Below are 23983 nucleotides of genomic sequence, written 5' to 3'. Positions count from 1 at the left end.
AAATTAAGAAGAGCATTTTTCCAGCTGTAGTTGGATACTTGAGTTGGTGTTTCAGCAAACTGCATAATCAGCACAAAGCCCAGGTCATTAGAGTCCGCTGGCAGGAATCAGCAAACCTGCAAATCACCAGGAGAGCCCAAATATGCCTAGATGAAGTGGTCTTTGAAATCTGACTGTTGAAAGCAATACGGGAGACTGTGACCTCATATGTAGAGGTGAGCAATTGGTCTTATTTCCACTGGAGAGTACGAGGCCTTCACCAACCTCATTGCTTTTCTATTTGCAACCAGCTAAAGGCCTCCCGTTTCACTTAGAGTAAACCACAGACTGGCAGGCTTGTTGCTGTGGCCAGCGGTCTTCACAAACTTGCTCTTGCCTAGCTCCCTGCCCTAATCACTGTCCCTTGTGTGACTTTCCTCACTCGGCTGCAGTCTAGTTGTCCTTGTTGCTGATCTTCAGACACCCTGAGTTCCTTCCTGCCTCAGGACTCTTGCACTTGCTGCTTCCACTCCCTGGAAAGATTTTTTCGCCAGATCCTTTAATTGCCTGCCTCTTCTCAACTCCTGCACTCTGTGCTCTAGTTTATGTTCTCAGGATGGTCCCTCTGGATGCCTGCAGAGAACACCCCTTCCCAGTCACTGTTTTGTTTGGTTGGGTTTGTTGTTGTTGTAATTGTTGTTGTTTAATTGGAGTAGAGTTGACACACAATGCTACCTTAGCTTCAGGTATACAACATAATGATTGGACAATTTTGTTATGTTATGTTCACCGCAAGTGGGGCCTCCATCTATCATCACACATCACTGTGACAATACCATTGGGTGTACTCCCCATGCTGTGCCTTTCATCCCCGGCCTCATTTAGACCATACCTAGAAGCCTGGACCTCCTACTCCCCTTCACCCATGTTGCCCATTCCCTTCCAACCCTCTCCTATGGCAACCATCATTTGTTTTCCATATTTATGGGTCTTCCCAGTTACTGTTTGTCCTCTTAGGTTGTTTTGTTTTCCGCATCGTGCTTTTCCTCATCTGGAAATTTATCATTTATTCAGTTGTATATTTGCTTATTATCTATCTTTCCCAGTACAAAATAGGTTTCCCCAGAGTTAAAGGTGTATATCCTGCCGGATACTAGTTGGGGACCTTGGACAAGTTACATGGGTTTTCTGAGCCTCAGGATCATCACGTGTAATATGGAGATAGCTGTCGAAGTCACAAAAACTGGGGCCATCTCTCCCTCTCGGGGATATTGTGGGGATTAAATGAGAGCACCAGGAATGGTCCCACCTTGTGACCCCATGCAACCTCCCCCTTATAGTGCTGCAACTCAGTAATCCACTCACTTCTCAACCTGTCAGTCAGCCAATGTTTCATTATCCAAAAAGTCCTTAAGACATACGCTCATTATAGAAACTTGTCCTATATAATGTAATCCTTTTCTCTTTGTGCTTTTATTTCTGTGAGTATATAAATAGACGTTTTCACCAAATCATATCACATTATTTACATGTTTATACCTGTATAATATTATTTATTAATCTTAGACTTTGAATATTCTCCAAAAAGTCATTTTGAATGCTAAAACTATATTGTACCATACCTTACTTGACCATTGCTTTATTATTGGACATTTAGGTTGCCTTTTTTTTTTTTTTTTACTTTGCATAAATATTACTACCTTGAACATCTTTGTGCATGAATACTTCACTGGCCCTTTTGTTATTTTCTTAAAACCCCAGTGAGGGGAAATCATGTGATTATTGAGCTTCTTGTGTCTGTGGTTCCCTGGGCAGCACAATGGGGAATTCTGCATAAACCCCAAACTCTTAAGGAAGCCACACTGGTAGAGGAGATGGCTTTCAGGCACAGACTGCCATGGGGAGCCGCCATAGCCAGTATGCAGCTGAGGAAGGGCTGAAGGAGGTGGTGGCAGACAAGGGCACTGGGTGGGTTCTGGGAATGGAAAGCCAGGGGCGAGGGGGTCTGCAGATGAGTTGCACAGAAGGCTGGATTTGATGGGGGTTTGGGGGATGGGTCAGGAGAAGAGAAAGCACTTGGGGTGTAGGGATCATCTCCATGAAGGCATGGAGGCAGGAACGAGCCAGCTTCAGAGCAGGCTGGGCTGAGGACGAGAGCCCCGGATGAGAGCCCCAGGCAGAGGAGATGAGGCAATGCGGATGCGGCCAGGAGTGCCGGTGCCCACAGTCATGTGCTGGGCAGTTACATGGAGGCTAAGGATTATTACCATCATTCTGAGCACACAGGGGTCTGCTCGGAACAACAATATGAGCCATTTGTACAAAAGACCGAAATGGAATCCAAATAATAGGTCCAGCTGCTCCAAATACCTCCCTCCCCCTGCAGTTAACATTTTACTACCCGACCGAGTAACTAATGAATCTGGCCCAGCATAAATCCCCAGGCACAAATTCCTGCTTGGGGTCTGTGTCTAGACATCCAGACCCGAGTGCAATTTGCACTTTGAACATTCAGCGCCTTATCACTTGCGAGAAATCAGGTTTAATGGGGAGGATGGGGAGGTGTCGCTCCCACCCCCTCCCTCTGGCACAGTGACTGTGGAATGAGAGTCCCCGGGATAATGAGTGGATCAGGCGATGGAGAGGTAGTAATCGTGTTTGTTATGTGGCTCTGGCCGTTCAGAAGCACTGACGGGGAGGTTTCTCCATCTCATTGCAGGCTGTGTTTTGTGAAGCTCAAGCTCCTGATGATAGCCATTGAGTACAAGTCCGCCAACCGGGAGAGCCGGTAAGTTTGCTGCAGCCCAGTGGCCGGCTGACATGCGCGAGCCGGTGAGAGTGCTCTCGGAGCGCTCCGTCCACCCACTTCTTTCCTACGCGTTATTGATGTGCTTGGGCCCCTGATGTGACCCATCTCTGACACATCTCAGGGCATGCCCAACCAGATACCGTCACCTCTATGGCAGACCCACCTGGCATCCCAAGCCCACTGGGCATTCGGAAAATGTTTCTCCAGAGGAAAGGGATGAGGCATCCAGATCTCCACCGGATCAGCCCAAGTGATACTTTTCACCCTCTCTACACAAAACCAGGGACAGGGCCTGTCCTCAAACCCCGTTTACTGCCATGATCTCAAAGCAGGTGGATTCTGGCCCCCTTCACAGCAGGGATGGGGCAGGGCCGTGATGGGATGCACCAGCTCTCTTGATAGCCAAATTACAAGCAACCTATTGTGTACCATATGGGCTTTTCCCGGTGCAGCCGAAATCCAGGTGGCGGAATATCGGCTTCATGTAAATTAGCCAGGAGAGCAGGGATCACAGGCGGGATCCCTCTTTATTTATTTATTTTGCACTTAATTATGTGCATATCAAACTGATGAGGGACTGGGTCTGTTTGAAATAGATAACAGCCCAGTCAATATATGAGCTCACAGTGGAAGAATGAAACACCCCATTAACAGGGGACTGTGTTGATGCAGGACTGTATGCATTACGGATAAAACAGAGATGAGGTTTTTGCTTCCCCATTTTTATCAATGGGTTTGGAAGAAAGAGCTCATTGAGAAGTGCGTGGGGCTTTCGTGCTCTAAGATGACCTCCGGGTTTGTTCCTACCTATAAGTCTTCCTGTGGCTGCCCAAGTGTAGAGTATAGATCCCCTCCCACGTGTGCCTTAATATGTTGAGTGCAAGGCAAGACTCAAAGGTGCCTGCTCTCGCCATCTAAGGAGTTTTCATTATCAGGATGAATAATTCAATAAAGCCAGACTTCCAGACATACAGTCTGTGTTTCTGACAAACAAAACAAAACAAAAACCAAACAAAACCCCAAAACACTGGATTGTAAGCAAGTCAATCCAATGTTCCCCGTTACCTTAACCACCAGATCAATTGCCCACCAAGTCAATCTGATCAAAGGCTAAGCTCTTTGGAAACTCCAAATCAACCAAGAGCAAGTAGAAATGGTAGATTTGGTGGCCATGTGTTAAACACGGCCATAGCAGTTAATAATGATGTATAGATACAGTTTTCTTCTTTGTGTTGGCAAAGTGAAGAATATTACGTGCAAGAAATTGGGAGCCAGAATCCTGGCTCTTGGCTGTTCAACAGGTAAAGGGGGGGTTTCTGGGATTACTGCTTTCCCACACGGTGGCTGGTAGTCACCAGTGCCTGCAGAGGGGGAAACAGGTGCCCTAGGTTTTTGCAAATGATATTTTTCATGTTGCCACATCCGAAAATCTGTGTAACTCAGTCTTCTCTCTTTATCACTTCTGTGCATCTCTCAGAAAAGTGTCATGGTGTGGGTGGCACTTAATGCTGAAGGTGCCTCTTGACCCTCCTAGTATGATTTCATGGCAGGAGTGTATCCCCTGAATCTTGACCAGTCGTCTCCCAGCTGCCACCTTTTGGTCACAAGGAGAGAGAGGAAAAAGCCTGTTAATGGTTCACTGTGAATCTGCTGTCACTATTCTAAGAAAATTAACTAGGAGCTTTCCCTGAGGACAAAGTCTTTTCTTTGATGGACCCTCCAATTAACTCACAAATCTGAGATGTTTTCAACAAAGCCATATTTATAGATATAGATTTTTAGCTTTTTTTTTTTTCCCTTTCAGAAAAGAGCGAAAAGAACTTTTTGGCTTTGTTTTTGGCTTTCTGTGTGCCGTTGCCAACTTTAACCCCCCTCATGTCGCTTGGTCTCAGTGTGGAAGCACATTGGTTCTTGTGGAAAAAGGTGTGTTGGAGGGAATGTGGATTATGCCTCTGAGAAAACACCGAACTTCTCGAACACAATAGCCATGCTAAAAAGAATTGAGCTTTTGACCCTTCCTGAGATAAGAGTTTTGATTTTTTTTTCTTCAGTGAAGAATTTCCCATTTCCTTCCCTCTCCCACTTTCTAAGTGGCTGGGTGTTAGAATTCAGAGAACCCAGCCTCTCCTCTCCACCCCTCTGCCCCCGGCCTGTGTCAAACTATCTCCTCTGTTGTTTTACCCCATGACGCTGTTTTTCCATGCTCTGCTGAAAAACCTTGTTTTCACATGCATCCTTCAAGTAATTTGAAACAAAGGTTTTGTTCCTTCTTTCCTTCTGGTGTCAGTCAATTTATTATCAAATTGTTTGATTTTAAATTCTTTTCTTGTCGTTTTGCAGAAGCCGAAAGCGGTATGCGCTCTTCGTTAACCTTTCTCCCAACCCCCACCTGCTATCTTCACTGCTAACCACAGGACTAACCATTTGCCGAGAATTCAGGAAGATAGAGATTATATATATGTGTATACATACATATAATCTCATTCCCTTGTCTAATAGACATATATATATGTATATATATACATACATATATGTTTAACCCCTCTCCAATGAGAGCACATAAAAATTGAAAGTAGCATATTGCTTTTCTCATTCAGTTTGTTGATTCTTTTGGATAATGCACTAACTTCTTTGCAGGAGACCTAAAAATGCGACAGGTATAATCCCTGTGTTCAGTCATGGCACCAGTGATGGGAACCAGTGCCATCAACATTGAGAAGGAGAATGCTCCTCTCCAGCCCCTGGTGTCTGTTTCTGTCCTGTCCTGATGTGTCTCAGTGTCCACCAGGCTCTGTGGTGCCATCTGTCTGCATACCACATCCACATTCCCAGTGACTTCCTCCTCCCCATGTCCAGTTTCCTGTTTGTAGAGCAGGGATCGTGTCCTTTTATCCACAAAACAGAGACCAAGCTCCTCTAACACTCAACTTTTGTTTTGTCCTTGCGCTTATTTTGATGATAACATTTTGCATATTTTCTTCCTTGGGCAGTCCTCGGTACAGACTTAGAACACTGCTACCGGATTGCCAGATTGTCACATTTGATTTAGTGAATGAGTACTGTTTATTGAGATAAACTCATGGCTTTATTTTTTTCCCTAGTGTGTTTGGGCACATTTCTTAATGTGACGTATCTCCGCTTTCACCATGTGACGTCACCCTGTTTTGCTGCTGTTTTCTGTTGCACGAAGCATGACCAAATCCTCATCGATAGCATTTGCTTTTAACTTTTTCGGTTGATATTTCCAGTGTAGTTTTTCAATAATGTGTTCTCTAAAACAGTATTGTTGAAAACATACGATCGAGATGCCTTTGTGTTCATCTTCTCAAGAGTTGTTTCTCTCCGTGGTTGGAATCACTGTCAAGTGTTCGTGTTTGTAATTGTTGTGGTGTGTTTGTGCGTTGTGTGGTGGGGATATTTGTCCGGAACTTTTTCCAAAGTCTGATTTCTTCTGTGATGTTTGGAGTAGATGCGTGACAATAGAGGTGGCTTCCTGTCAGTTTGGTATTATGCTATGATCCAACTGCGAGAAGTTACTGCAACACTTTGCATCTTCAAAGGTCCACAGTGGTTGCACCTCTGCTGTTGGCTTTTGGCCTTTGAGTCCTTTTATCTTGTGGTGGAGGCATGTTGTGACGTAGCATGACTTGTCATAAAGTGTACCACAAAGTGACATGGCTTGCTCCCAGAACCAAATAGCGGCCATTTTCCCTCCCAAAGGAACTGTCTCTTCCCCATCCCCTATGGCTCCTATGTGCCAAATATATTTTTAAATGCCACTTCTAAACTCACTGTGGTGGGTTCAGGCTGAACAGTTCCTTGCCCATACCATTGGTGGGCCGTGGTGGCCGATGTTTGAGTCTGACCGACTGGGAGCAATCTTTATTACGGTGTCTCTGTGTGAGCAAACTGGGCTCAAAAACATTGAAGCATGGGATACACACTGTGTCTCCTACATATAGTCTCTAAGTAAAAGTGTGTGTGTCTAGTTGTGTGGGACTCCAGCAGCATATATTTGAAAGCCCAGAAAAAAATGGAAAGTTCCAGAAAGGCAATACGATTTGAGCTTTGGGGTTTCTGTAGGCTGTGCCCTCACACAGCCCATAAACCGCAGGGCAGTTGTGTTCCTGAGAGGAGAACAATTGGCTCCAAGTCCCACCCAATAGCAATCATACATGACCATGGGTGGTCAAAGAGGCCACTCCCCAGTGGCGTCATTCATCTGGGCACAGCATGAACTGAAGTCTTAGATGGTTCTTATTCCCTTGCTCTAGTTAATGAAGTCCCATCAGCTTGCTAGACACAGATATAATTATCATGTTACCAAGTGCGGTGATATTCTCATGTGACTGATGGTTCCGTAATTGTTCAGGGAATGGTACATTACACCTACCAAAAATTGAGGCAGGGGGCGGAGGGGTGGCCAGGGAGAAATACACATCTGTCATAGTTACCCATAATGGATAAACGATTTCCTTAAAAAAAAATAGGGTTCAGTTGAACTATTCATCATTGGTTGTCTCTGAAAACAGCAAACAAAGTTTATGATGATTGAAGAAGGAATAAGTAGATGTTTGCTAGTTGTTATGCATAAGTGGTGGAGAAGAGGAATAAATCATTTTGCCCCGTCAAGCCCCAAGTCTCCAACCTGACTAAAGTTCAGCAAGACATACACAATGAAATGCACTATAGCTTGAGGCCTGGAGCTCCCCTCCCTCAGGAACCCGACAGGGACATTTTTTTGTTGACTTGAGCCCTGCTAGCCAGTCCTATGTTCTGGTGTTTTCTGTTTCAACTCCGAGGGGTGCTTTCAACATTGAAATCAATTGCTCCTCCTCCCTAAGTGGCTGTTTACGCATCTGTATGTTTAGATTTTTGTACTTAGTACATCTGGGAGATTGTTAGCTCAGTTGCCAACCCCCTGGAAAGGTGTGGTCACTCCTTTAGTAGGCGTGACTGAGAAGAATTGCCACTCCGGCTGTTAAGCCCTCTCCAGAAGAGAATGAGAAGTCACCTTGGAATCACACAGGCAGTGATGTCCTTGGAGGTGCATGAGGTTTGAGGAACAGAGAGACACTCCACTCTGCAGGCAAAAGCCAGTCCAAATTAGCCCATCTCCAGATGTCTTCGAGGGATATAATGTTTTAGAACCTGCAGTCAGTAAAAAGACTTTTCAAATGCCAATAGGGGACCTCCCGGTAATTTATTGGCACCAAGGGCAAAATGGAGAGCTGAGACCGTGCAGGAGATTGTTTGCTTCTCATTTAGTTGTTTTAATAACCATGCTTACTTTTAATAGTGATCGTGCATTAAGGATCTACTACGTGGCAGGCACTGAGCACACAGAATGTACTTTAATTCTCTTAGTGACACTGTAATTGAGATTATTCACTCCATTTCACAAAGGAGAAGAGTGAGGCTGAGTGGCACCCACGTGCCCCAGGCCAGAGTCTGAACTCCTAGGCCTGACACAGGTACCTGCTCGCTTAACCAGCCCTGGCAGGGCAACACGTTTGAACACAAACCTGCCTCCCATCAGTGCTCCAGATCTCTCCCCGCGACCACACTCTCTTGACTACAGCAGGCTTTCAGGCTGCAATAAATGATCTCAACCTGCTGTCCCTGGAATGACAATCCCACATTCTCACTGGAAGCCAATTCTTGTTCACTGTTGATAAAGAACAGAGGAAATGAAAAGAAACTTCTCATTGATAGGAAGCTTGCTCTCACTGGCTTCCTCCCATGATACGGTGGGCTTGATCACTGGAGTGCAATTAACTAAGCACTTAATATGGAAAAGGTTCCCGTGCAAGGCTTGTTTTGCACATGAATGTCACCAAGACATTGATGAGTGTCAAATTTCCCCTCTTGAATTGCATTGTTGAAATCAAGATAGGATTTTCTTTTCTACTCAGAACTTGTTTTATGCTCTGGTATAAATACATACCAAAATGGAGCTTTTTCCAGCTTTAAGGAATTAGCTTCTTTAGACACCATACGTACCCAGAATTTTTCATGTATGCTCTTGTACACTATTCTGGAATGTACAGTTCTTCACCCTGTAAATTCATCTTATTATGGTCAGGATATTTTGATAAGGAGCCCTGTGTTCCATTCTATGGGGCCTGCTAAAGAAAACATGATAATTCCATTGAAAACAAAATATGTTTTGCTTTTTTTTTTGCAGTAATAATAAATAATAACAATAGCCAATATGCATTGAGCCTTCTGTGCAGTATCTTGTTCAATCCTCTGAAGAAAGGCTATGATTTTCATCCTCGTTGTAGGTGAGGATATTGAGTTTGAGGGAGATTTAGTTATTTTCCCAAAGCCAGACAGCTACTAAGTGGGGATGCTGGAATTTGGGTGTAATTTCTGATCGCAGAGCCAGGGTGTCCACATACTGCCTTACAGCAAAGAGAGTAAGAAAGCATGCAAAATCCAGAATTCTGCTCCTCTACGACATCACATTTAATTGGCTTTGAAAAAGGAGTCCATCTAAGCTATATAAGCTCTGACCCTTTTCCCCTCATGATCATGAGAAGTCAGAGGGCTGTTAAACCGATGTAAAGAATTGGCAGGGGGGTAATTAGGAGGCGCCTGTCCAGTGCCGCTGCCCGTTGCAAGCTGTTGCTATTAGTGTGGTCTGCTACTTCCTGATTTGTGAAGAATTTCATTGTAGCCTGTGGTTCCACGGCAGAACAGACCAATCATCATGGTCCCTGGCTATTATTTAGTGTTAATAACAGTGATGACACAGGATCAGTTTCTTTCTGTCAGGTCTCGTTATGGGTAATAGTGGATGTTCTTGCGACCACAAACAATTATTTTGCCATAATGATCCACTCTTGAGTCCTCCCGGCAGAACAAAAGTTCACCTGGGTCCTTCCTGTATTACTACAGATGCATCACTCTGTTGGCCACAGCACTTTCCTGGAACGGTTTTGCCAGCAGTGAAAAATTACATGTTAATTACCGTCCTCCATTTTGATTGTCTTAGACAGTTGCGGACTTCCTTTAGCCTGATTCCGAACATCTATGACCTCAAAGCCGGCTTTTCAGATCAGAGATTCCTCTGTTGTATCTATTGCTGCGTTCAGAGTACCTAAATTCCCTGTCCATTAAGCCCAAAGCCTCTCAGTCTCTTTATAATACATTCCTGCATTCTGTTCTTTTCTTTTCTTTTTTTTTTTTTAAGATTTTATTTATTTATTTGACAGAGAGAGATCACAAGTAGATGGAGAGGCAGGCAGAGAGAGGGAGGGAAGCAGGCTCCCTGCCGAGCAGAAAGCCCAATGCGGGACTCGATCCCAGGACCCTGAGATCATGACCTGAGCCGAAGGCAGCGGCTTAACCCACTGAGCCACCCAGGCGCCCCTGCATTCTGTTCTTGATCTGCAGAAAATTAAACTTGTTTGTTTCACTCATTTATTAGATGAGGAGACATAGCTCTCTCTCTTTTTTTTTTTTTCAGTCCAAGCACAACTTGGTCAGCTAATCTATTTATAACACTTTGAAATAGGACTGTCTATATTTAGGTCTGCACTTCCCTGCAAAGGGAAGTTTTTTTTTAGGGATGATTTGCATTTGTTTTTTAATTACAGTTTGCTCCAATCAGGATATACCAGACACACACTTTATTCAAACACTCCCATGCATTTGGAATTATTTCCAACTGCTGGCATTTTTCTTTTGTCACTGTTTGCCCTCAGAGCCCACGTACATGTCTTTACCAACATTGTGCAGATGTGATGTTTGCTTCTGCATTGGTTACAGGTGTCATGTACCATTCCCTGTAGTAATACATGTGTACGTGTATGTTGCTGGATGCATATAGGGGTCCCATTAATGCTCTGTCATCTAATGGAAAATTGTTACAGCAATAGTTTTATTAGACCAATAACATGCAATGTTGACCATCAATAGAAGTTTCTAAGGGCTGCGGATCAGATCAGAAGCCCACGATGGCAACCCCATTATACACCCCAGCCCTGAAACCTAGATGTGCTTTGATTTCTGCAACTGGGAGTATGCCTACCTGGGAATTGACCAGTAGAGCTTTCTAATGGCATCATCCACTTAAATGTCCAGGACTGTGGACATCAAGCTCTAGACAACATCTTTGGGAAAAGCACTAGACTAGTGGGCCCCCTATACAATTAATAGTACAATATAGTCTTCAAGGTTTTGTTCAGAACATGACCTCACAAATGTGTCTTCTTTGTTTGTTTTTGTTCACTGAGCAGTATATTAATTAACCCTGGAAACCATCTTAAGATCCAAGAAGGCACTTTAGGATTTTTCATCGCAAGTGATGCCAAAGAAGTTAAACGGTAAGAGTTCCTATTTATCTGCCTTATTTTCTGGCCCAGCCATAGACCTCTTGATCCACCGTGATGGGCATGCTTTCAATATGTAGAGGGCCCTAAACCCAAAACTTCTTAATGTGTCCATGGGCATCAGTGGTGCCCAGTCTTAGGAAAAAGAGATGATGCTTTCAGATGTTTCCATGAACTCCTCTTCACGTAGTTGATTCCACATCTTTGAATTAGAGTAATAAATAAAATTTTCTAAGGGAGGAAATTGAGTCCCAGAGAACTGAAACAAGTGCTCAGGGTCATCCTGATTCTTGATGACCCACAACAATGTAACACAGGACAACTGGTCCCTTGTCTAGTCCCTTGTCTAGGCAGATTGACTCGTGTATTATCAGCTTTCTAATCTAAGTGCCAAATGTAATCTCCAAAGGTTTGGGTTAATTTCAGATGAAATATTCAATTAGCTGTATTTCTATTTGTGGCCTTCTAGGCAAGGAGTTGAAGTTGTCAGGTTCAATTCTTCAGCCTCTGTAGGTACAGCTCAGGATATCCTTGACCTCAGTGTTTTATGACACATTTTTTAGTGTCCTTAAACCTGTTTAAGCAGCCTAACAATCACAGGGCTCTTTGGAGAACACCATGGAATATTTTTATATTTGAGTCTATCCTATGAACTCTGAAAAACTTATTAGCAGAAAATGTGGCCCTGATAGTCGGCCACTCACTTTAACAATTATGTTATGAAAATTATTTCAAATAAATGATTAGTTGTGAAAGGCCTATAATTATTTATGGAAGCCTATTGTTTTCATGTAATGAGTTCCCACTCAAAGCCAGGCCTGTGCTAACTGTTCTACATTTGTTGTTGCTAGTCCTCAGAATAACCTCATAAGATGAGTCTTCTACAACCCTTGGGGCTTTGGTTTCCTCATCTGTAAGGTTGAGATAAATGATTTGTCCAAAGGTTATATAGCACGTAAGCAAGTGGCAGAGCCCAGATTGGAAATGGTCTTTCCTTTTCCCCAAACCCACACTTTCTACCAAATTTAATAATACTAGCAGATTCATATGCAGAGTTTAATGTGTGCCCGCCCTGCTCTAAGTACCAGCTACCATGAACTCACGTCATCCTCTCAACAACCTTGTGAGATAGGTAGCATTACTATTTTTGTTTCCTTATGAGGAGACCGCGATGCAGATTGGTGAGCTAACTTGCCCCAAGCCCCACTACTCATGAGAAGTAAAGCCAGGATCTAAAACCAGGAAGTCCAGTGCCAGAGCTTACCTTCTTAATGATGTGCCAAGAGGTGAGCCTGACGTGCTGAGCACAGAACCAGGATATTCGACAGCTGATGATTATTACTTTTTTCCTCTTCACCAATTCCTGCAAGTTAACCGTACTAGTTATAAAAGCTTTTAGGGGGGAAAAAATGCAATGGAGAAACAAACAAACAAAAAAACACACAGAGAAACAAAACAACAAAAACGTAAAATTCTTTAAACTGAGCTAATGGCTTAAACTTACTTCTACAAATTGGGAAAGAATTCCCATTATTCAGATGGAAACAGGAAAACCTTCGTAGCCAGTTCATGGATCTTGACTGTTCTTCAGGAGTACCTAGAGAACTGGGTCCACCTGAGCAGAAAGTGGGGATGAATGGGACTGAGGAACCCCCCCCCCCATCCCTGACCAGGTCCCCTGGAATAGAAGGTTGTGCTCACATCTAGACTGAGAGACACACAGGCAGCATCTCAACCGCCTGTATGGGGTGGGGGGGATGTGCTGGGGAGCACAGCGGTGCTGTAGATCACGTGTACCTCCCAGATAGCAAATATAACACGAAACTCCCATTTGTGTAATTCTATTTCCTATTGCATCTCTCACTAATGAATGTCACAAATACCAGGCAGTCCAAAAAACAAATTACCTCCTGTATTAGGGAGTGCAATATGTCTCATTTCAGTGCTTTATGGTATTCACAAATACATGCTGACACAATCAGCTACAACACCAGCCTGTAATTTTCCATAGTGTGTGATGTGTCAGAGCAAATGCTGTCAGTTAGGGGATTTCAAATAGATGAAGACTGCAGAAAACCACAGAAAGGGCCTTGGAGATTTGAATGAAACTAAACAAGTTTTGTAAAAATGGAAAAGCTGATTATGATGATCCAGGATTGAGTTTGTACCCTCTCCTACAAAAAAGCAACCCAAGAAGTTAATGGATTTTTAGCTCACAGAAACTTTCAGATGCCCTGTTATAGGAAAAGAGGAGTGAAACCATCCATTCCAGTCTTAGAAAATTCACTTTGGGGTGAACATTCAGTCACTTGTCCCCTATTCCTTGCCCTAAATATTTTCCTTTTTAAATGAACTTGGCCCATAGTCTATGATGTAGGAATCACAAAATGGTGCCCCATTGACCGAGTTTGGCTTGCAGACAGAATTCGTTTGATTCACGATTTTAACAAATAAATGAGTTGCCAAGAGGAAGACCTCCTCATCTTTTATTTAAAAATCCCTGTTCCTGGTTTCTCCTGAAAAACTTAGAGATCTAGCGTTACTGGGCAGTATTCTCAAACTTTTTCATCCATCAAATGTCTGCAGGTCACTCATTTTCTAGAACACTCTGTACCAGGTGCCAGGGGAGCAGTGGTGAAACAAAGCCCTTGCTCCCAGAGGCTCATGTCTAGGGAGGAGAGAATTGCAGTTTTGCTTATTTATGGTACATTAATCAAAGAATTAATGCAGCTAGGTCACTGATTGAGATTGTGTTTAAGTGAAGACTGCTCTAAAAGGAGCCACATTTGAGCAGAAATGGGGGTGATGGGAAAGAGTCCATCACACAAAGATCAGAAGGGAAGAGGGGACAAGGTGGAGATAGTGTTGTGTGCAGGAAGCCAAGGGATGGAAAGTGTGTCTGAGGGAGTAGTGTGGGGAGAGGAGGTGAGAGAGAAAGGCAGGGCTCGCTCCCATAGGACTTGATGCAGGGGTTGGGTTGTTATAAAATGGAGTCATTGATGGTTTTAAGCTGGGCGTGAAGTAGCCTGATTTACATTTTGAAAGGTCTTTCCCTTTTATTCTAAAGAATGGGATGTAGTGCAACAAGGGAGGGAGTCCAGAGACAAGGAGACTACATTGTATAACTGAGGGGGAATAACGTGGGCTAGATGAGTGAGTGGAGGTGAAGAGAAGGGAGACCGAGTCATAATATATTTTACTAGAGAGTCTGTAGGGCCCCTGGTGGACTGCATATAAGAAAGAAGGTGGAAAAAGAGGAATCAAGAATGGAGCCTAGATTTGGAGCTTCTGCAGTTGGGTGGATGTTGGCTCCTCACCTTACCAAGAAGGGGAAAGCTAGAAAAGGAGCAAGTTTGGGGCATAAGAAATTAAGAATTCTATTTGGCTATGTTAAGTAGGTGATATGTAACCAAACATAAACATAGAGATGTCATCAAGGCAGTTAGATCTAAGATTCTAGAGTTTGGGGGGAAAGATGAAGGCTGGAGGTATCAGTTTGGGTGCTGTAGCAGGGAGATGACAGATGAAGCAGATGACACACCTAAATAAGAAAAGAGAGGAGTTTTATGAAGGGACCATATAAAGTTGTGGGCAGAGAGTTAGGAAGAACAAGGAATGGTAAAGCACCCCAGAGCTAGCAACAGAGAGGAGCCATTCTCAGCCCCGAATCTACGAGTCAAGGGGAAAGAGCTATCAGAGCCTGGAGAGAGAAGTTGTAGTGTAGGAAAAGCTGCTTGGCAGGAGCTGAGCCCTCTCTAGTGAGGAGATGGGGCCACCACCAACTCATGATTCAGCAGGGGGGAACTCTCCCTTCCCATCCTCCAGTCTCCTGCTGGCTCTTCCCATTGGCCGAACAGAACAGGACACCAGAGGACAAGGAGACCCTAAACACTGGCTTTCCGGGGTATGGAAATTTGGTCTTCTCGATGATGTGTGTGTCAACGTCATTAGCTGAGGGCCACTTGGGGAAGGGGTGGAGTAAGCAGGAGAGGAAGTGGGGAGGAGAGCAGAGAGGGTCGAGGTGGAAGGAGGGGATATGCAGGTGGCCTGAGGTGTGTGAAAAGTCCTCTGGAATCCATGGCCATGGATTTAAGTAAGATCAGTCAGCACAGTTGTGTTTCCTTTCCTGACCACTTGGCTGCTCAGGTTGAGATGTACAGTAAGGGGAGGGCTTTGCCAGCTGAGTATGAGAGAGACAGAAGTGGGCGGGGAAGAGCATGGCGCTTGCAAAGAAGTGCAACCTGGCAAAACTCAACTGGAGCTTAGGTACCGTGCTCCCTCCAGGTAGGGGATGTGTCTCCAGGACTGTGGACCAGAGACCCTCCCCACCCCCACTCCCTGGCCCCATCTTACTCTTTAACTTTACCTTTATTTTCAGAATCTAGCTTTAATTCATGAAGTAAAAATCTACGTGATCTTCTCAACAGTCTAATCAGACTTATCACTGTTTCATCCTCTATTAGAAATGTCTTTAAGACCTTGAACTCTGGGACTAGGCTGTCTGGATTTGAATCCTGACTGTGCATGACCTTGGGCAAGTTATGTAATCTCCCTCTGCTTCAGTTTCCTTGTCTGTAAGACAGAGATAATAATCATGACTCCTTCAAAGTGTTGTTTGAAGATCAAATTCATTAATCCTTATAAAGTGCTTAGAATAGCACCTGACCTACAGTCTGTGTTCTATAAATGTTCCCTGTTACTCTTGTCATTATTATTATGTGGAGAAACATTATTATATGGAGGAACATTATATGGGGGAGAAAATGGCAGAAACAAAATGGCTTCCTCCATTCCTGTCCTTCCCCTTTTTTTAGCCACATGGCCACTCAGGGCAAACAATCAGCTACCTTTTTCCTTCCTTTCTTCCCTCCTCCCTCCCTTCATGACTCCCTCCTTCTCTCTCTCTCTCTCTCTCTCTCTCTTTCTTTCTTTCCTTCTTTCTTACTTTCTTTCTTTCTTCTTTCTCAACATGGATGAACACTGGCATTTAAAGAAACAGTGAATGAGCTGCTAATGCATGAAGAGCTTTGGGCTTGTATTTAGAAGTCCTGCGGCCAGCTGAGCCCAGCACAGGATGACTTTGGGCAGGTTGTGACAACCTCCTCAACTTACAGATGGGGACATGGAGTCCTGGGGACCTCCAAGGTCTCTTCCAGATCCCAAAGTCTTTTTTTTTTTTTTTAAAGATTTTATTTACTTGACAGAGAGAGATCACAAGGAGAGAGAGAGAGAGAGGGGAGGAGGAAGCAGGCTCCCTGCCTAGCAGAGAGCCCGATGCGGGACTCGATCCTAGGACCCTGAGATCATGACCCGAGCTAAAGGCAGAGGCTTAACCCACTGAGCCACCCAGGCAGCCCCCCAGATCCCAAAGTCTTAACATTGGTTTGCACCTGGTGCCAATCATGTGCAAGTTCTGTGAAAACATAAAAAGGAAACTAGGAATAGAATGGTCAAGAATTGTGTTTCTTTTTTTTATAGTCTTGGTCAAGGGAAGACCATGTTTATCCCTGGCATTCAATTTTACATTGGGAATGGTGAAGCCAAGGACTTTGTTGGTCCCCACGTCCAGATCTTGTGAGGTTGTTCCAGTGAAATTTTATCCCAGTAATCCCCTGTCCTGAAAGTATCTAGGCCTTCAGTGCTGTTCTTCTAGGTCCTTTGCATTCTGTGCTTGAATGATCTTGTTTTGTCTCATCCAGAGTATCTTTGACACAGCCAATGTGATTGGTAATCACACCTTGATACTTAAGTGAGTCAAGGGGATTTTCTTATTGGTTGCTTTCACTGGGTACCCAACCCTATAGTGCCCTCTGCCCACCCCATTGCGATGCTCAGCTGAGCTGTGTTCTACCATGAAAAGAAAACCTCCATTTATTACATGTTCTCAGGGCTGGAGAGTATGGGGGTTGATTCTTCCAGTATGGGAGCAAACGTGGGCTGTGAACTGCCCGAAGAAATTTGACAGAGGACACCTTTGACTCACAGCTTTTGTCTTTGCCTGTCCACCTCTGTCCTTAACCTCTCTCATTTTGAAAAGAAATGTGTTTTCTGAGTGATAAGGCTTAAGTTTTTATTTGATAGCAGAACTCTCTCCTTACGGCCCCTTCCATAAATACCTGACCAGACAGCGAGGGTTTTGGAGATGGATTCAACTTCCCCACCAAGGGCCTGGGGCTGGTTGCCCACATGTTCTCATGAGCAGCACTGGATGCTGTGCTCAACAATGAAAGACAAGCAGACCCAGGGTGTCCCATCAGCAGCCATTCCCCCAGTTCCTTTTCAAAGGAAAGTTTATTAAAAGAAGCACTAACTCAAATTGCAGGATCCTGTGTTTGAAATAAAAGGTCTTGCAACAAACATTTCCGTCTGTAAACGTCTAAACCTTTCAAAAGATGAAAGGAAATTAGTGCCGGCGTGTTTCATTAATTTGGCACCACGGTGGAGGAAATGTGGTGCTCGTTTCATTCGGGCGGATTATGAAATGTGTCAGTTTTTCCATTCTCTTTCTCCAGGGCATTTTTTTACTGCAAGGCCTGTCACGATGACATCACAGATCCCAAAAGAATAAAAAAATGCGGCTGCAAACGGCGTAAGTAGTGTTTCTTTCCCCCTCCCCCCCTTTCCCTTTCCCCAAATTTGTTTCTCTTCTCCTTTTCCTATTAAAGAAACACTAAACATCAAGAGGTTTCTTGAATATGTTTATGTTTCACCCAGCAGTTTAAAGAGACATGAAAAAATGCTTGTCCTTGCTTTATTAGAGCAGAGGATGGAAAATCACCACCATCAACACCTTTGAGTGAACCTGGTGCCTAATCCCCACCTCTGAACCCTGGGGGGAGGCCCAGGTGGTTGTGTCCACTTGAATGTGGTCAATGCGGTGTTTGAAAAGGAGGGCAGCTAAGACCATGGAGGAGGAAGTATTTTTACATAGTGATTTCCAGTGGATGTGGGACCACCAAGTGTGAAGATGGCTGCTCTAGGGCTGAAAGGGAAACTGAGTCCGAGGACGCTGTCTCCCAAATGGGAGCTGACTCTTCTTCCATTTGGGACTGCTGTAAGGTTTGATACCAAGATCCAGAATTTTCCCTTGTAGTTTCTTCAGACTGGCCCAGGAAGAGAACTTGGGCATTACCAATCAGCTTTATTTGCCATTGCTCCAGTAACCAACCTCAAACACCATTGCTCCATGGGGTAGACTAGATTGGGCTCAGTAGCTTCTGGCATATCCCATCTCAAATCTCTTCCAAAGCAGCTTGTCAATGGGACCTCTTGAGAAAGATATGGTAAGTCAGGAACGTTGGATCATGAGCTCCCAAGAAACCAGGACTTAAAGTGGGCATGCCTCGAGAAAGCCATGCCTCTTGAGGTCATTATGTTGTATTGCCTAATAGAAATTGTTCACGACCCTAAAGAAAATAATAATAATGATGCCTTCCTTCCTATGGTGATTTAGTGTTTTCAGAGTGCCTTATTTATGATCATTATTTTCTTTGATCCTCACCCTAACTCTGGGTAATTATCAGGGGATGTCATTAATTCCATTTTACAAAAAGAGGAAACTAAGTCTCCAAGTTTAGTGGGAGGATGAGATTGCTAAGAGTCACACAGACCCAACACACAGGGCTTCAGCCTCACCCAAAGGCCTTTCCATGCTGTGCACTCAGTGTTCTGATGATTTTTGCAAGAGAGAAGGGCAAGGCAATGACGTTGGGTCTGAAGAGTAGAATCACAGTTATGAAAGATCACCCCATAAAATACTTTTTCACAAGCAGAAACCGGATAGAAGAGCACTATTCCTGGGATATGCCAACCAAAGTTAGGGCTTTTTTCACTGCATTCCTAAAGGGGTCACAGTAATGAAAAACCAGTTAAGATATAAATATCGCTCTGGTGCAGCACAAAGACACTCGATCTCTTAGGCAAATACCCATGGGAGCGCTCTTGGTCCAGAAGAGTTTCTGTAGAAATCCTCCGAGGCTGGTTCCCAAGTTTGGGGCAGCTTAGGCCCATTGTTTTGCTTTCTTCACTGACTCTACATGCACGGCCCCGTTCCCCCCCAGCTCTGACACCTTACTAAGATGAGTATTCATTGAGGTCTCAGTCAAAGAGACACTAAGTTCTTGAGGTCTAAGAATTCTCTGATTCTGACAACCTAAGGGGAGCATCTAAGGGTGTGTAAGGCCCAGAACAAATCCACTCTACTTCTGATCCCCTAAACTCATTGACGCCAAAGGTCCTCCTCACCAGGACGTCCATCCCAGCCCTGCTTGGTTGGCCGTGCACACAGAAACACAGCTCAGATAACCAGGCATCCCCCAGATCATTTCCATCAGAGGAACACAGTATCCCAAGGTGAAAGTCAACGAGAGTAACAAATACAGAAGGGTCAACTCCTTTGTAAGGAAACTCTCGTAGTGGAGGGGGTTGGGAAATGTAGGAGAGTGTTGGGGCCAATTATCCATGACTAGATATGTGCCACAGAACCTGGTCCCATGGAGTACCACTGAAATTCACTTATTGACTAGCCATCCACATATTTCTGAGTGCTTTCTTTGTGCCAGGTGGATTCTTGGTGCCAGGGATGGAGGGGTGAACCAGATAACATCAGTGTTCTTCTGAAGTCTTCACTTTAGTGAATGGAGACAAACAATGATCATACAAACCATTAAATGCACATAGAGTAAATGTCATAAAGAGAGAGGAGACAGGGTATGGGGAAATTGTCAGGATGCTGCTTTAGCCAGAAAGGTCTAGAAGGCCTCCCTTAGAAGGTGACATTGAAGCTGAGACTTTGTCCAGGTTGGTAGCAAGGGCAAAGGTCAAGAGGCAGGAAAAAGTTTGAAGTGTTGGAAGGAAGGAAGGAAGGAAGGCCGGGGGGCTGGTGGGAATGGGGAAGGAGTGGAATGAGATGAGGTCATACAGGAAGTCAGAGGCTATGATGAGAAACCTTGGGTTTTAGTCCTATAATTGATATAGCCACTGGGAGATTTGAGCAAGGACACAACATCATCAATTCCTGTATTAGATGACCTCCATGGTGACGTGGCAGAGAACAGACTCTAGAAAGGCAAGGGTAGAAGGTGGAATGATGGGGAGAAAGTGTCTCTGATACTGGATGTTCCCCACTAGGCACTGCAATGGAACTCAGCAGAAAGCTTTTAGGTCCCTAGAAATGAGGATTTGGACTTTAGAATATTTTGGCACCCTGGTTCCAGGCAAGCAAACAGCAGTTGACTTTAACTTCATCCTGGAGGGAGAGGCACACAATTGTTTGAAATAATCATATTCTCTTCATTCTCCTTAGAGCTGGTTCAGCTGGTAACGTGTGTGCTCTCTCCCCATGCATGGCATGGATTGGCATGGAAGGACTGCCTCCCAAAGCGGAGCCGGCATGATGGGGGTCTTGCCCCTGGCTCCCTGTACCCTTTTCCCTCTTGGACTCTTCATCTCATAGAGGCCTCTGGCTGTGAGATTAATGTTTGATAACAATCAAAATTGTCCAAATATTGTTCTTTCTAATTAAAAGGCCATAACAGCCTGTGTTCCAGAGGACAGGATGCAGATGTGTACGTGTAAGGGGCAGTCAGAATAAAGTGAATGATTAAACATGAACCTCCCCATGCATACCAGGCAAGTCAGGAAATTGGGGAAGATAGCTTTTTGTTGCAAAGAAACTTTCATTAGAAGGAGCTAGAACTGTGAATGATGCATTAGCGGGGGAGGGGGGGGAAGTTCCTGTGCCTTTGATTGCACACTGCCCAGTGCCCTAGGTTGGAGAGGGCAGCTGACCCACACAGTCATTGGTCCAAACCTCTTAGGCCAGGTGTTAATAATTCACTCTAGAATGATCCACCTCCATGAGGTCAGAGCTGGTGACAGTCATTGGTCTTTATCCACAGCTTCCTAACCCTCCCCTCCCAACCTAGCTCTTCCCCCTTCCAACCCCACCCTCACCTCCCCATTTGCCTTGAACATTTCATGCCATACTATCTGGAGAAATACTGAGTGTGGACATTCCATTTCTGGAAATTCTGTGGTAGTATAGTTTAACTTTTGCATTTCTTTCCATTTCTTCATAGCATTCCATCAAGGAAGAGAGTCAAATTCAGCTGTCTGGCCAAGGAGCAAGTTCTCAGAATCTACTATTTACCCATTTTCTTCTTCTGTATAACAAACCTGGTCTAATGATTTACATTTTTTCCCCCAGCCTATAAAAGTTTGCCAAAGGGTGGACTCCCAGGGGACAAGTCATGTCTGAATTGATGTGTTTGAAGGAATTTTCTTGAACTTCTAATCATTGACATATTTTTGATTTATTTTTTTTTCTCTTTGCTGCCTTGGAATACGGCCCCTACTCTATTTTAACTGCACACTGGTAGTGATATATTGTGAGTAAAACGGGTTCCCAGTAGCCCGGAGTCCAGTTCCCCCTGTCTTTCTCTAGAAGAGATACTTCTTTTATTTTCTGTACAGTTTCAGTTTCTTTTTTTCTTTTGGTATTTATGTTGCATGTAGCAGTGACATCATGCCCCAATTCCCTCATCCAACATGGTCTGCAGAGGAGCCTGGAGCTAGAGACCCCTTCCCCAGAGCAGGGACCCCTTCTCCACACCTTCGTTCATCTTCCCATTCCACAGCCTCTTGCCAGCTTCTGGCGCTGTCTTATTTTTCCATTTGAAAATAAGACCTTGACCACAGTGTTTCTCTTGAAGGCCTTGTCTCGGGACCTTTAGGGGACGCTGAGTAGGCTGAGGTAATTACCACTCTAGCTGTAGATGCCTCGTCAACTGGGGGTCATTGTCATGCTTGCCTTTGATAAATCAGACCTGGTCTCTGCTACTGAGCTTGAATTCGTATCCTGAAGGAAACACATATGCTACATATATATTCCTGGGTTGCAATATATATATATGATACGTACCAGTACTTTATATGTAAAAATGAACATTTTTATATATAAGCATAGAAATATTTTATAGAGAGAGCGATGTATTTAATACAATATTCATACCTCTCTATGTGAGAAAGTGCTTGCTAGAGAATTAATTGGATACCAGACTTTGGGATTGTCAGTATCTTAAGCCCCCTTACTGGACACAAGTATTTCCACAGTGGTAATTATTTCCTACAGTCTATGAAGTTCCCTTGCTTTTAAAACAAAGTTCCCCTTCCAATCAGTACCCACTAGGACATACCCAGTTCTGCTGTGGGTGATAGTCAGGCTTTTTGGAAGATCCGTTTACTGGTTTCAGGTGGAAACGTTGGCTCAAGGACAATGTTCCATTTCATTAGTGAGCTAGGTAGAAGTCGGAACGAGTGAATGTAAGTCTCTGAGCCCCTAACTTACTCACAGAGTAGGGCCCCTCTCACCCGACAAGATGTGGCCATTTCAGGGCCAGTGTTTCTTTGGGTGACTCCGAGCAGTGCTGCCCTCGGTGGCACCAGCAGTGAGCGTCGTTGGGTCTGTACTCACGTCCGTGAGACTCCACTGAACACGACACCCACCCTACAGATCAGTTCAGTCCAGCGGTCCTGGCATCTGGAGATATCTCAGCACTCAGAACTCTGATTGCCTTGGCGCTGTGCGAGGGGGTCATCTGGTTCTGGCTAGTCTTCTGAGTTTGAGGCTCTCGAATGCTTAATGTACAGACAAAAGAAATCAATGACGTCTTCAGTCTGTCACACAAGGCCGCCAAAATGGACTCTGTGGCTCCCTTTATCTGCAGAACACCTGGAAGGATGGCTCGAGGGCATGTGCCACTCTCATACCTGCAAAGGCGCCTACTTTACCTCATGATCCTTCGGAATCAGACAGAAAAGGGAATGTCAATCACCAAACAACTCTGGTGCCAAATGCCTCTGCCTTGCACAGCCACGGCATGCTGTGGAGGGCGGGATCGACGAGTTCTGTGTACTTCGTGCCACTGACATTAACTAGCTTTCTCTTCCCCCTCTTTCTGTTCTTGGAAAACCACCCAGAAGATCTTTCTTCTCCCTGCACAAACTAATAGGAGGAATTTTGCTAAGTGAAGACATCATTCCTCATTTACAGGCCTGGAAAGAGCGCTTGCCGATTCCCAGCCTCACGTCAGACGAAAGCATCACCCCTCTGCCTCGGTGGACATTTTCATTCCGTGGATGCTTCTAGTTCTAGTTTTAGTTGCTGCTGAGCCTGTGAAGAGCAGCTTCAGGGTTCAGGCTTAGAATTCATCCTTCCTCCACTGGGATTGATTTTAAACATGTCATTGTGATCTAAGAAGTACCTGTGAGCTGAAAGCAGTGGGTATTTTCTTCCTCCACACTAGTCTTCCTTTGAATTTGCTCCATTCAAATCCAGAAAACTTTCTCCAGCGGTTGGAAAACTCCACCTGAGCCTCTCAGTCCAGCGCTGCTTTCCCTGCCCCCTCCAGCCCACCCTGGAAATTAAGATTCTGCCGTTGGAAATTGGTTGGCAATTTGGTTGCTGATGCGGGAGGCAGATGGTGCTGAGCACAGGATGGAGTCCAACTCCCTCTTCGTTTCAGGCTTGGCTCAGAAGGGCTAACCGGCAGAGATCCTGAGCGTGACAGCTCATTGTCTGTTTGACGCAAGGAAGGAGCAGTAACTGAGCCACATCTCCACCAGCCACTTCTCTACAGGTTTCTTTTCTCGTGATCATGACCCTCGAAAACACAGGAAAAGTGGTCCGAGAGTAGGTCTGAGAAATCCCCCATTTTTTAAACACTTAGGAGTAAACGGATAGCCTTGATGAGGTCCATTAGGGCAACACTCTCATTTTTATCTCTACAAATAGCACTAGGAAGTCATAATGGAAATATTGGAGGAATAGCCACTCCATTTTGGTGAAGGAAAGGAC

The 23983-nt window shown here is 44.6% G+C and overlaps 1 protein-coding gene across 29 annotated transcripts in view; it reads left to right on the top strand.

Annotated features, from left to right (window-relative positions):
* KCNMA1 (potassium calcium-activated channel subfamily M alpha 1) overlaps positions 1-23983 on the top strand; it is a 729891-nt gene that overhangs the window by 579198 nt on the left and 126710 nt on the right. For 9 of the 29 annotated variants that reach the window (XM_047701854.1, XM_047701853.1, XM_047701873.1 and 6 more), the window contains exons 16-18: positions 2699-2767; positions 11035-11121; positions 17640-17716. In XM_047701854.1, the coding sequence (XP_047557810.1) occupies positions 2699-2767; positions 11035-11121; positions 17640-17716 (233 nt within the window). Of the gene's footprint in view, positions 1-2698; positions 2768-5128; positions 5141-11034; positions 11122-17639; positions 17717-21206; positions 21319-21506; positions 21516-23983 lie in introns of those variants that run through there. The other 20 variants (XM_047701850.1, XM_047701855.1, XM_047701847.1 and 17 more) reach the window with 4 other exon arrangements.

This window comes from Lutra lutra, chromosome 14, assembly GCF_902655055.1.
Source record: "Lutra lutra chromosome 14, mLutLut1.2, whole genome shotgun sequence".
Taxonomy (NCBI): Eukaryota; Metazoa; Chordata; class Mammalia; order Carnivora; family Mustelidae; genus Lutra; species Lutra lutra.
Note: the sequence above shows the minus strand (reverse complement) of the source record. Positions and strands in the feature narration are given on the sequence as shown.